The 13,531-nt window shown below is 42.1% G+C and overlaps 1 protein-coding gene across 2 annotated transcripts in view; it reads right to left on the bottom strand.

Moving 5' to 3' along the window:
* The window catches only part of LOC124555151 (spermatogenesis-defective protein 39 homolog), a 121,544-nt gene that overhangs the window by 69,485 nt on the left and 38,528 nt on the right, over positions 1-13,531 (bottom strand). For both annotated transcript variants that reach the window (XM_047128969.1, XM_047128968.1), the window contains exons 4-6: positions 6,782-6,870; positions 6,553-6,702; positions 1,088-1,224 (exon numbers count right to left, since the gene is read on the bottom strand). In XM_047128969.1, the coding sequence (XP_046984925.1) occupies positions 1,088-1,224; positions 6,553-6,702; positions 6,782-6,870 (376 nt within the window). The remainder of the gene's footprint in view (positions 1-1,087; positions 1,225-6,552; positions 6,703-6,781; positions 6,871-13,531) is intronic.

The following is a 13,531-nucleotide window of genomic DNA, read 5'->3' on the forward strand; positions in this document are numbered from 1 at the left end:
GAGTAGCTGGCACAACATTACTGTTGACCATAGTGGTGTCTCTATCAGATAGTGCTAGACACCAAGAGCAGCCTTCGATAGAATCACACCAGAATCCAGCATACAAGTCGGCCCAAGGTCGATCTGAGAAAGTTGTGAGGTGATCTGTGTAATGCATGCAAATGTGCTACTGGTTTGGTTAAGATAATACTACAATGGATTCTGTTTATCACAGCAGAAGTTTGAATATGATGTGGAGTGAACTTTGGTTTGGGCCCACATGATGCCAAGGTTGTTTCGACTTCGCTGCAGAAGTTTTGCCGGGAAGCCCTTACACAACCTCCATACAGTCCTGTACTAGAGCATAGGATTTCCATATTTTTGCAGCTCTGAAGAAAGACATTTGTAGCCATAGATTCACTCTGGATGAAGAGTTCACACCTGGGCACAATTATGGTTCTGCAGGAAACCACAAACTTTTTTCCATGGAGGCATTGACCATCTTGCTCACAGTGGGATAAATGTATTAAAGTTATGATCATTACTTTTGAAAAAATGAACAGTTTAGTTATTTTTTTCCCATCTGTCTCGTATTCACGAGACTGTCCCTTATATTTCATAATACCCAGAACTCAATATGTTCACTGGCTCTTCAGGGATCTAAAAATTCTTATTACATGCCAATACATTTTTGTTTTTTTCCTAGTGGTATGGCTCTGACCACTATGGGACTTAATATCTTAGGTCATCAGTCCCCTACAACTTAGAACTACTTAAACCTAACTAACCTAAGGACATCACACACATCCATGCCTGAGGCAGGATTCGAACCTGTGACCATAGCAGTCCCGCGGTTCCGGACTGCAGCGCCTAGAACCGCACGGCCACCGTGGCCGGCTTTCCTAGTGGGGTTTGTGGCTAACAACAAGAGAGAATTTAGGATGACCTGTGCAATTCACACCCACAATATTAGAAGTAAATAATTGCCATGTAGAGCATGTATACCTATCTCAAGGTCAAAATGGAAATTTACACTCTATTGTAAAAGGCGTATAACAAGCAAATCTGTTGAGCAGAATCAGTACTAAATTATACTTGTAACACTTACGTTAGTAAATCAGTAAGTTCCTGGACCTCCATACGAGTTGTAAGGTATTGCACATATTGGGAAACGGCTGCTGGACGAGTTGCAAGTATGATGTAGAAGAGTGATTTCTTCAGGGTGCGAACAAGAAAAAGAACAACCTGTAATAACAATATTAAAATATTAGTATCATAATCCTGTTAATGGCATGGATTAAATTCCAAGAAATTTTAGGTGTGACTATTGACATTTAGTGATATTTTAACTAAAATTATTGCAGCACTAAACATTACAGTATAGGTTTAAGTTCACAGCAGTGTGGTTACTCCACCACTGTGCCCTGAAGGCTAAGTACTGAGTCTGTAGCATATCATGTTATTTTATACAAAAGCATGCTGATCAGTGTAAGCCCTTCACACATTTTAAACATCATCCTTTCCCAAAGAAAGCATACAGTTTAGCATCAGAGAGAGATCTTCATTTTATTTTCACCTCAGCCACATTCCAAAAATGTAGAAAAGTTGCCACTGGCTGTTCAATGCACCTGGCACCAAATATGACATAAATCACCACTGCTAGGCACATTATACTTGTCCTCATCTTGGCCTTCCTAGACTTCACATCTCCAGAGGTACTTCAAACTGCTTTACCCAAGGTTATGTGGAAGTGGACATATACCACTTACAAAGAAAAGAATTTAATAGTTTAATGTAACCTATCCTACAAGGTAACAAAATTCTGCACTCATATCAGCCTCACACCTCATCAGTTCTGACAGTGTCTTATCAAATTACTCTTGCATCACACTTGCAATTATACAGAAAGCTAAGAGATATTTTTATGCAGTTGCCCTTAACTGTTACACAGAAGAGAAGTTTCAAACCCTTCTCATCTGGTATCAATGTTCCATAAATTCAGTAACTTCCAATTTTTTTTTCCTTCCTGCACTTTATTTACGTTCCACAAATGGTAAAACTGCTCCCTCTGCTCTAGTGACATTCCATTTAAAATACTCTAAGTCAGCCAGGTCGTATTTAAGTGAGATCTAGCAAGAAAACTTCCTGTCAGAATGGTGATATCAAAGAATCAGATTTCTTTTTGTAGTGGCACGGTGAAATTATATCTACTTTGTCTCCTCAACCACAGATGACCTATAATTTTACATGATATACACTAGTCAAAGGAGTGCTGTACAGACAGTTGAAGGAATGAAAATAGGACAAAAAGTGTATAAGTTATAAAAAAGGAACAGAAGAACAAATTCGGCAGACACTGCTTGGATAATTGAATGGCAGGAATTCACTGGTAACCAAAATGTTTCAATAATGAGGCAAGTGAGAGAGAGTATTATTAGTAATGGTTCATCAGTATAACATTTTTGGTCATTATCTAAGTGGTAGAGTGGCTGATCTCAAGGCTTGGCAGCAACCATCCATTCCTACAGCAACTTTCGAATTAGCCGATGTGGTATTGCAACTTACAAGTGACAAAACTTATGGAATAATTTATTCTCAGATTAACTGCTTTCCCTATTTTTCTGAGGATTCATCACTAGATAAATATTTCTACCAACATAGCGCCTAAACCGTAGGTCCATGTCGCCAAGCTACAGACCGTATCGATGCCGGAAGCACATGTTGTACTTTCACAGTCCAGTGAACCACGAGTGGCTACTTTCTCTAAAGCCTAATTAAAAACTCTTACGTAGACAAAAACACTCGACTGACAAAAGTGGAACTACTTTTTGTGACCAACCTAACTAGGTCATTTTGTAGCAAGTTCTGAAGCAACTACTCTCTAGGTTACTACACCCAGGTGGCTTTTTACTGCCAATTTCACCTTTTAGATGGATCCTTGTGTATAAAAGCTGATTATTGAAAATGGGGCACCACAAAGTCAATATATGTCACTGTGTTGATACTTATCTCTCTTACTATCTTTCTTACAAAGAGGTGGAATGGGGGACCAATACCTTCAGGAGGCAAAATTCCAGTTCTGCCAAAGTCACATGAACAAGTTTAATAAATATTCATTGCTTGTGGAACTACTAGTTACTTCCTAAGGGATGAAATAAGTATGGGTTTGAAAAGGACAGAAGGAGGGGCAGTTTTCTCAGATCTTAGGATTTGACAATGAAGGCTCATCATTTTAGCAATGACCTATAAGAATTTATTCTTTTGCGAATTACTTCAAGATCTTGCAGTGGTCCTTGAGTACACAAGCTTCTATGAATACCTACAGTAAAATATGCATGACTCCATGCTGCCTCCCATTCTGCGTTTGTTTTTGGGATGAGATGGTGTATAATCATGCATACTATGCTTTTACTCTGCTTGTAAATAATTTGGAAGGACAACAAAAGCAGAGAGTACAAGAGAAAACACAAATGAGGAAGTCCAAGTGTCAGAGGCCAAAAGGAATTACTAAGTCACTATACAAAGCATTCAGTATAATAAGTGACTATCACATACAACTGGAAGAAAATTACCTAAACCTGAAAAACAATCGTAGGGCAATCACAGAAAAAAGAAGGTTTTGATTCTAAAAGTGTCTAATAAACAACACAAAAACAAGCAGATGAGACTAGAACATTATGACTAATGACGTACTATTGATACAAACTTGTCCAGATGATAGCAGCATCACATGGTGAGGAATAACTGCTAGTCAGAGACACCCAAGATGCACGTAGTATCAGTGAGCATGCTGATGATTGATCAAGAGCAGATCGTGATGGCTCAGAGGCTAGGCATGAGCATTTTGGAAACTGCATGACTTGTCGGGTGTTTGAGGAATGCTATGGTGAGTGTCTTCTACATAGGGCAAAACCAAGGTGAAACCATGTCCAGATGTCATGGGTTGGGTGGTAACCCTTCATTACAGAAATCAGATGTCGTAGTCTGGGTAGACTGGTAGGTGGCAAACTGTGGTGGAACTAACATGAGACTTTAATACTGGGTGGAGCACAATATTGTCTGAATGCACAATGCATCGAACACTTCTAACAATGGGCCGCCACAGCCGGCAACCCATGCAGGTGCCAATGTTAACACAATGACATCAGCAACTATGACTGAAATGGACACTTGACCATCAGCACTGGACGTTGGCACAGTAGCAGAGTGTTGCATGGTTTGATGAATCCTGACACTTTCTTCACAATGCCATGGTAGGAGGCGCATCCGTCATCTTTCAGGGGAGCAGCTTCTTAACACCTTGATGGAGACAAGCTGGTGGTGGCTCCATTATGCTCTGGGAACATTCACAAGGGCAGCCAGGGGTCTGGTGGAGATCCTGTGAGGCACCATGACTGCCAAGGAGTATCGTACACTGGCTGCAGACCACATACACACCTACGTGATGGTCATGTTTCGAGACGTCAGTGGTATTTTTCAGCAAGATAATATGCCATGTCGCAAAGCCCAAAGTGTGATGGAGTGGTTTGACGAACACAGTGGTGAGTTTCGACTGATGTGCTAGCCCCCAATTTGCCAGATATGAACCAGGTCAAACACATCTGGGATGTGATTGAACATACTGTCAGAACTTATTGCCCCCCTCCATACAATTGATTGGAATTAAGTGACTTGTGTGTGCGTATATGGTATCAACTCCCTCCAGCAACTGACCAAGGCCTCATTGCTCCCATGCCACAACATGTTGCTGCTGTCATTTATGCCAAAGGTGGACATAAAGGCTATTAGGTAGGTGGTCATAATCTCCTGGCCGATCAATGTATATTAAACACCCACAAAATGTATGGATAAATTGATAAATCCTTTTAGTACATACACAGATGTGACAACACTGCCACATTACACTGTTGGTATGGGTACTTCACAGGCTTGACAATAACTGGGAACAGAACCCTGTAAAAGGAAATGAAAACTCATCATACGAGTCAATCTACAGTGAACTAGAAAATCTGAAATCATGCAGACATATGTACAGCATGTGGCTGGTGTGAGCAGCTGACAACTGAGCACTCACAACACCACTCAGTACAGCATGTTCTGTGGTGGTCGCACTCAGTGTTAGCACTGACACGCCCAGCTTACTGCCATCTGCATGTGAACAATTCTGTCAGCGGGTCTGCCCATACTACATGTCATATGCGCCCTCCATGGCAGGTTTCTACACTATTCCACTGCGCTATGCATGCCAGCTCATCTGCCTCCATTGTGACATCCATTGGCAGAGATACTAAATCCTGCTTTCAACACTATTGCTGCTCTGAATACAATTTTTCCTTTCATTTTTTTTTCTAACACCTGACAAATCCTGTAAAAATTACACGTTGATGTGGATGCTCCAAAATTATAATACTGCATTGTTCTGATGACTTTCCATCTCAAACCATATGTTTGTTGAGACTCTCATTAATCTCATTCATCATCCCACAATATAGAAAAACAGTGTTTTAACTTCAAAAAAGTTTGTAATTCATCTGGCTACAGTCTTTACTCTTTTTTTTTTTTTGCGTCTTCCACACAGTATGAGCATTTCCTTTCTCTGTTGCTTCACTGAGACTTCTTTATGATCAAATAGGCCATGCTAGTGCAGCAGTATTCACTCTGTTTTAGGAGGATTGCCAAGAAAGTAACGCACACTGCATTTTTTTTTTTTTTTTTTTTTTTTTTGTCAGTCGAAAATGAATGCGAAACATTACGTATGTGTTATTCGAAGTCTCCTGAGTGAGCACGCCAAGTTTCCGACACTTCCGACAGATAGCGTAGCTGCAGGAGAGTTTCAAAATGGCATCTGTAGGTGATGTACATTAAAAGCAATGTGCTGTTATTGAATTTCTCACTCTAGAGAAAGAAACTGCATGGAATATTCGCAAATGCTTGAGCACAGTCTATGGAGCATCTGCTGTAGACAAAAGTACAGTTAGCTGCTGGGCACGGAGGGTGAGATCATCAAAAGGTGGTTCAGTGGAGCTCCACAATTTGCAACAGTTGGGGAGACCACCCACAGCTGTCAGCCTGATCTAGCCCCTTCGCACTTCCACTTGTTTGGGCCATTAAAGGATGCCATTCATGGAAGACGTTTTGAGGATGATAAGGAGATGATTCACAGAGTGAAGCACTGGCTCCTTCATCAGGACAAGGATTGGTGCCGGGGCATACACACCCTTGTCTCGTGCTGGAGGGTGTGTAAATAAAATACCACTCTTTCATGTGTATAATTCTCATTACGTTCAATAAAGAATTGTTGAAGGAAAAACAATGCAGTGCTTTACTTTCTGGGCAATCCCCGTATTAACAATAGTTGTTCCACTACTTCTTTTATGACAGTTTCCTTTCTTGGCATAACATGTCTTAAAAATTATAGGGCATCAGGTACTAATCAACATTCTGCTTCAAGTCCATTAAGATATACATATTGTATAATCTCTCTCTCTCTCTCTCTCTCTCTCTCTCTCTCTGTGTGTGTGTGTGTGTGTGTGTGTGTGTGTGTGTGTGTGGAGGGGGAGCATATGTACTTACAGCAAGCACCGCATTCCCATCACCCAGTGCAATGGCTTCATCTAGAAGTTCCTTCTTACTGTCTAATGAACGATAAAGCTCCAGAGAATAACGCTGTCCAAGCAGCATTTTTGTAATTGTATGACGTACAGGAAGGGGTGTCCAGTGATCCTAGTAAACAAAGGTACATTTTAATGGCTTTCTATAACATCTAATAAATTAGTGCACTTCCACATAAAACTCTTAATACCTCAACTTCTTTCCGCAACACTTGCAATTCTTCTTCAGGGCTTCTGCTACCCTTAGCCACAAAGGAATGTTGTTTCCCAGCATCTAAAACTGATCAAATTACATATTTTAATGGAAAGAAAGACATTGGTTAATAGGACTGACAAGTATCTGAAAATATCATCTAACCCATATTGGAAATAGTGAACAATTACACCTCTTATCAATAGTCTGAGATATCTGCTGCCTTTGTTATTGTGGAAGAGAAAAATAGATGAACATAAAGACATATGGACCATCATGAATGCACTGAGATTATACATTAAGTGATGCAGAATGTAAATTAGTAACCAGCAGCAGCACCATGCTGGAAGCTATAAGAGAGTATCTAGATCAATAAACCTTTGTTGAAGCATGCACTGATCTAGTTTATTCTCCTTTTATGAACTGATTTCACTTATAAATGCCACCATCCTTTTACTGGACTGTGCAATTTCCAATAATGTTTTCATTTCACCAACTTCAACCCGTAATGATTTGTAATGGTTACTAACTAAATTTATTTTAACTACATAATTACTCAGTTACTTTGTTTCTTAACCTAATCACCAGAAAGACAATCAAAAAGTTATTTCTCAGGCTTATCACCTCAAAAACTTTCACTTTTCCATCTGCTCTTCTGAAAAGTAGATTCATCTGAGTAAAAAAAATGTATACTGCCCCATACAAAACTGTCACTACTCACTAGTTTATATACAGGTTGAGTCAAAATTATGTTCTCAATTTCAGACAGTAATTACTTAAGTAGAACATATCTTACCATAAAAATGGTATCAGCAGAAAGGGAAAATCAAAAGATTGTTTTTCTACAGAAATTTGCAGACTTACATTATGCCCACCACATCATATGGGACACAGTGATCTGACAATCAAACCCATCACAACCCTACAATTTACAATATCTGCTGTGATGCATTTATGGACAATCCAACTGATGGATGCATGTGTATTTCTCAGGTGGCAGTAGCAACAGGAATCACTCTGGTATCCCACACAGTTCATGAAGAACAGGGCACTCAGGAACTATTACGGATGGAAGTTTCTACCACACAGTCATCAATCCTTTTAACTTGATACTTTTTTTAACAGTAGAACTACAAATGTGGATATGATTCCAGGGGTCCTCATCAGCTAGAGAGCCATTTGTTGCAGCTTGTCTCACCCAATTTTTTCTGAGATGTCTCTGTAGCTACTTCATCTTTGAAGTTATCTCTTTTACACATCTACTTGCACTCAAAGTGGTCACTAACACTACAGCCCACATGATCTCACCATGCCCAAAGCCCCATCATTGACAACACCTGGGCGGAGCTCCACTCTACTTGCGTAGCCCTTCTGTATACCCACTTCAGCAAATCTTTGCTACTACTAGGCAATGGAGTTTGCAGCACCACTTCCCAGTTCATGTCTTCAGGTCTATCTTGTCACAATCTTTTGTTCTACCATCCATGCCCCAACCAGGAAGACAATGCTTCCTTTCTAGATAGTCATGAAATCAGTTTAAAGAAAACCTATATTTAGAAGCAAACAGTGAGTTGCCATCTGTCACTAACTGAATCTGTAATGGAGCACATTGGCACATTTTTATTAGAAAGCCCTCACAAATCCATCAACTAAGCTAGCCAAGAAGTATACCACAGAGACCAGTTTTGTTGGCAATGCAAAAGTCTGGTAATGGAGGCCTCCAATCCAACACTGAGGCAAGTTCTGAGGAACTCTGACAAAGAATTGCACTAGCCTTTGTGGTCAGGTTAATAGAAGAATGTGTTTTACAGAAACTGTTAATGTTTGGTGATGAAGCAACTTTCCAGAGTTCAGGAAAGATGAATATATGTAATATATTGATTTGGGGATAAGAAAACATTCTCTCCCCTGCAGAACATAAACAGAAACACTAAAAGGTAATTTACTTTGCACCATTTTATGCAAAAAAAAGGTATATGGTTCTCCATTTCTCTGTTAAAAACACCACGACAATGGTTACTTAACATGACATGCTGCAGCAATGGCTCTTCCTATAGGTAGACATCGACACTATTGACTTCATTTTTCAATAGAATGGCAGTGCACTTCGACATTTTCATCAGGATGTTCATAACCATCTCAACGGCCAATTGGCATATCTTGGTAACTCTTTTTATATACTCTGAAGTTCTAGCTGCAGACAGGCCATTTGTGCTTGATTGAACACCATACCATCCATCAGCATACTGCTCTCCTGGCAACTGTAAGTTAGCAGACATGAAGCCACTACTACTCCATTAAATAGCTCCTCAACGGGCATAACAAAGCTGAGAGGATCCTGTTCCAGTCTTCCCATTGGGAAAAGTTGTTGGCAGTACTGGGAATCAAACCTGAGTCCTCTGCATGGCAGACATCTGCACTGACCATTCGGCTATAGAAGTGGGCACTGGGAATCAAACCCAGATCCTTTGTGCAGCAGACATCTACACTGACCACTCGGCTATAGAGTTGGACATTCTTTTTATACAGTTTCATAAATGTTAATATGCTTGTATCAACAGTCACAAGTCAGAAGTGAATCATATTTGCATAATGTGTGAAAGATCACCTAAAACTCTACTATATAAAGAGCAGTCATTGTTGAGAAAACAATTTTTGATATTCCAGAAGATATTCTCTCTGTATTTCCATCACAAATGTGCAAGTTGATGCCATTATAGGAAATATTGGGACATTTTATTGTCAATTTAAATTTTTTTTCTCAAAATTTTCACTTTTAGTACTTCTGCACTAACACTTGTGGCCTATGTACCAGGCAGAAGCATCACATTGGCATAAAGTTGTTTGTTTCAGTGAGGTACTGAATGCCAGTTCCCCTATGCTACATCTGAATGACACATGGGGAGCATGGGAGGAGAATCATTTGTTGGCTGCGAAACATGGCTGGAGCAGTGCTCAACAGACAGATTCTCTCTCTGGTCATAGCTCTCAATGTAGCATGATGTCTTTCCCTCTCCTCTCTCTTCTAATGATTTTCAGAGTGTGTTCTATAATCAAATGAGACCTGTCTTTGCTATCCTGATTGACTAGTGGCCTGTTCAACTCCAGGGTGCACCCAACTGTACTCTGCATACAAAAGTATATTCAGAATCTTCTCTATTATAACTACTGTTCCCTGCCCACTCTTCTGGTAGACATTCCCCATGTTTTGGTCTGTAGGAGAGAACATAATTGTCGTGGCAATATGTGCCACTGCCCAGATGTCAAAATCTAGCTGAGACTGAGTCCAGGTCGTCAAGCTATGCTGGTTTAATGTGGCAGGAAGCCAAGCTACACCACATCGGAGCCACATGCCCAAGCTGTGCTCTTTAGCTCAGCAAATTCTTTGCCAGCTATCCAGAGCTTGCATCCACGTCACCACACACAGCATGCCCACCAGTCCTGGGTCTTGATCCTTGCCTAGTGGTCACTGCGTGCTGCCTGCCTCATACTGCCTCGTGTCTGTCATCACTGAGCACATTCCAATGCCACTTGCTCATGAGAGCAGCAAACCTATGGCCTTCCACTGAATAGGCAGCTCACTTGTTTTCCTGCACAGTGTCATTGGCGGGTCTGTCTCATTACATCTGAGCCTGCTGTTGCACCACCACTGCCTGCCATATGAGTCCTGTGTTCATAGTGGGGTCTCTACACGGTACCTGTAATGTGCTACCATTCAACTGTTGATAAATGGGAGGATGCTGAGGATGTGACAGTCACCAGGGAATAGCACTCTACTTTTATTTTCAGGTGCTCCATTCTGTACATGGTGTACCTTCCTTGATTGTTTGTAATGCTTCTGTTTAGTCGCAAGTAAAATTTTGTTTCAATTTTGAATGGATAAAGTGCCCAATGTGTGCTTACAAATGGACGGTAGTGTGGAAGCAAGCAGTAGCGAACCATTCTGAGCTCTGTGAGACCCGATGGGTGCACTTACTCTAGTAGCAGGTGTTGATAGGGAAGTGTAGGCAAGCAGCTCTCTGCTGAGGTATGCAGAGGTGCAGGAGATGATGTTAGCCAATTTTTTGCTAAAACCTTTTACTTCAAAACATAAATAAACAGAGATGTGTGCCTGAAGCAGGCAGATGGCAGGCAGCAGATGATGGCCCTCAGACTTGAGCACTCAGGTCAGATGCGCCTATGCAGGTGATCCACATAGTAGAGTACAGCTTTACTACCTCTGCACTGCATCAATTGGCTGCTGGTAAGTCAGGACAGCGGGCAGTAGTGTGTTCAGCAGTAGCCTGGGCTAGGCAGGCTCACCCAGTGGGGCTGACAGGGTGATGAACATGGAATCGCAGGCTGGAGAATGGTGACAGACTTCTAGCTGCCAGGTTCCTGGACAGTCAGGCAACGGTCAGTGGTGGTGGTTGTGGTGTCACCGCCAGACACCACACTTGCTAGGTGGTAGTTTTAAATTGCCCGCGGTCCATTAGTACATGTCGGACCCGCGTGTCGCCACTGTGTGATCGCAGACCGAGCACCACCACAAGGCAGGTCTCGAGATACGGAATAGCACTCGCCCCAGTTGTACGGACGACTTTGCTAGCGACTACACTGACGAAGCCTCGCTCCTTTGCCGAGCAGATAGTTAGAATAGCCTTCAGCTAAGTCAATGGCTACGACCTAGCAAGGCGCCATTAGCAGTATATTGTCTGAAACTACAGAGTCTCACTTGTATCATCAAGAACGCTGTATACAATGATGGATTAAAGTTAAGTACTCCAGAAGCTATGTACTTTTCTTTATAGCATTCATTACATATCCTGTTTCAGACCTCACGCCATCCTGCGTGAGCTTATAGCGCGTGCCTTTCGGCTACTTCAGAGTGGCGTGGCTGTCTTGCTACGCCACAACAGTTGGCGACGAGTCAGAAAAGGGTCTTGTTCTTTCTACTTGCTTACATTTACTTGTGTCATGGCTTCGCCAGATGTACTGTCCGAATTTTATCGCTTGCAGAATCAGCAGACGCAGGCGTTATTGGATGCCCTTGGACAGCTCGTTCAGGGTCAACGTGCTATGCAAAACGATGCGGCAGCTGCCGCTTCACTGCTACCGCAGCCACAACATGCTGTTGCACCCCAGTTTCGTCCGTATGATGCGGCGATGGAAACATGGACGGAGTGGTCACGCCAATTTGGATTTCATCTCGCCGCCTACAGAATTCAAGGTAACGAGCGGCAGCCTCACTTATTGTCTTGTGTCGGCGTGCACACGTACCATGTGATAGTGAAATTGTTTCCCCGACGTGACGTAGCAACTCTGTCCTATGAAGAAATTTTGTCGGCGTTAGATGCCTATTTCAAAGAAACAGTCAATGTTGTTGCAAAAAGGTATACGTTCTTTCGTACAAAACGTAGGGCTGGTCAGACTAATAGGGAGTGGGTTGCAACATTGCAAGGCCTTACTAGGGATTGTGCTTTTGAGTGTGAATGTGGCCTCCCTTATTCAGATACAATGGTACGTGATGCGATTGCGCAGAACGTTTCTGATGTTCGTATATGGGAACAGATTTTGAAACTAGTTAATCCCTCCCTTCAACAAGTGATAGACATATTAGATAGGCAAGATACACTTGACTTGCACAGGAATCATTTGAACCTTCGCCAGCCGTGTGTCACATTAACCGGCCCGCCGGGTGCACTGCACGGAACGATACACAGCCCTCGCGCTCGTCCGCGCAGCTGCAGCCTAGCTCTCCACATGTGCCGCGTAAGCGAGCAAATGCAGTGAAATCATGCCCGCGGTGTGCGACTAGACATTTGCGTGAACACTGCCTGTCACGCCAAGCTATTTGCTTTTACTGTCATAAGAAAGGACATGTTTAAAGTGTTTGCCAGAAAAAGCTCAGATCAGACAATCACTACCATTCCAGGCCCTTTGCTTCGCGCCGAAATCGAACCAAGAATAATCAGGCTCGTGAACCTTCGCCCGTGGACATTCATGTAGTTAATTCCACTCCGTCCAGTGCCACTTTCTCTAACAGTGACTGTGTTCGTCCCACAAAAAGTGTGCGTCGACGTCGCCGGAAGTCTAGTCAGGTTGCAAGTGCTTCTGTACCTGTATCAGTTCAAATTGCACGTGACAGTCGCTCTTGTCATCAGCAGGACAATAAACTTTTTGTAGACTTGGACTTTGAAGGCAAAGTGATCCCATTCCAGCTCGATACCGGAGCTGGAGTTTCGTTGATCAATCACGACACGTACAAACAACTGGGCAAACCTCCGTTGAGTGCCGCAACTGTTAAGCTAACTACATATTCAGGACAGAATATCCCTGTGTTAGGACAGTGCAGCCTTCTTGCAACGTACAAGGGACAAACAAAACTTGTGTCATTTTACGTTCTTCGTTCTTCTTCTGCAGTGAAATTGTTTGGTTTAGATTTATTTCAATTGTTTAACATGTCTATAGTCAATCAGGTACTATCAGTGAACGAGACTGTGCCTTCAGCCAGTGTTTCTAGTCTATGTGAAGAATTTGCAGACATTTTTGCACCGGGCCTTGGTTGCGCTAAGAACTATAAAGCACATTTGGAACTGAAAGTCAACGCGCAACCGAAATTTTTCAGAGCGCGCAATGTTCCCCACGCATTGCGTGATGAGGTAGCAAGAACATTACATGATTTAGAATCACAAGGTGTAATTGAACGTGTGCAGACTATTGTTTCCGACAATGGCCCACCATTCATGTCCGCAGACTTTCAGTCATT

The sequence above is a fragment of the Schistocerca americana genome, chromosome X (genome assembly GCF_021461395.2).
Source record: "Schistocerca americana isolate TAMUIC-IGC-003095 chromosome X, iqSchAmer2.1, whole genome shotgun sequence".
NCBI classification, from domain to species: Eukaryota; Metazoa; Arthropoda; class Insecta; order Orthoptera; family Acrididae; genus Schistocerca; species Schistocerca americana.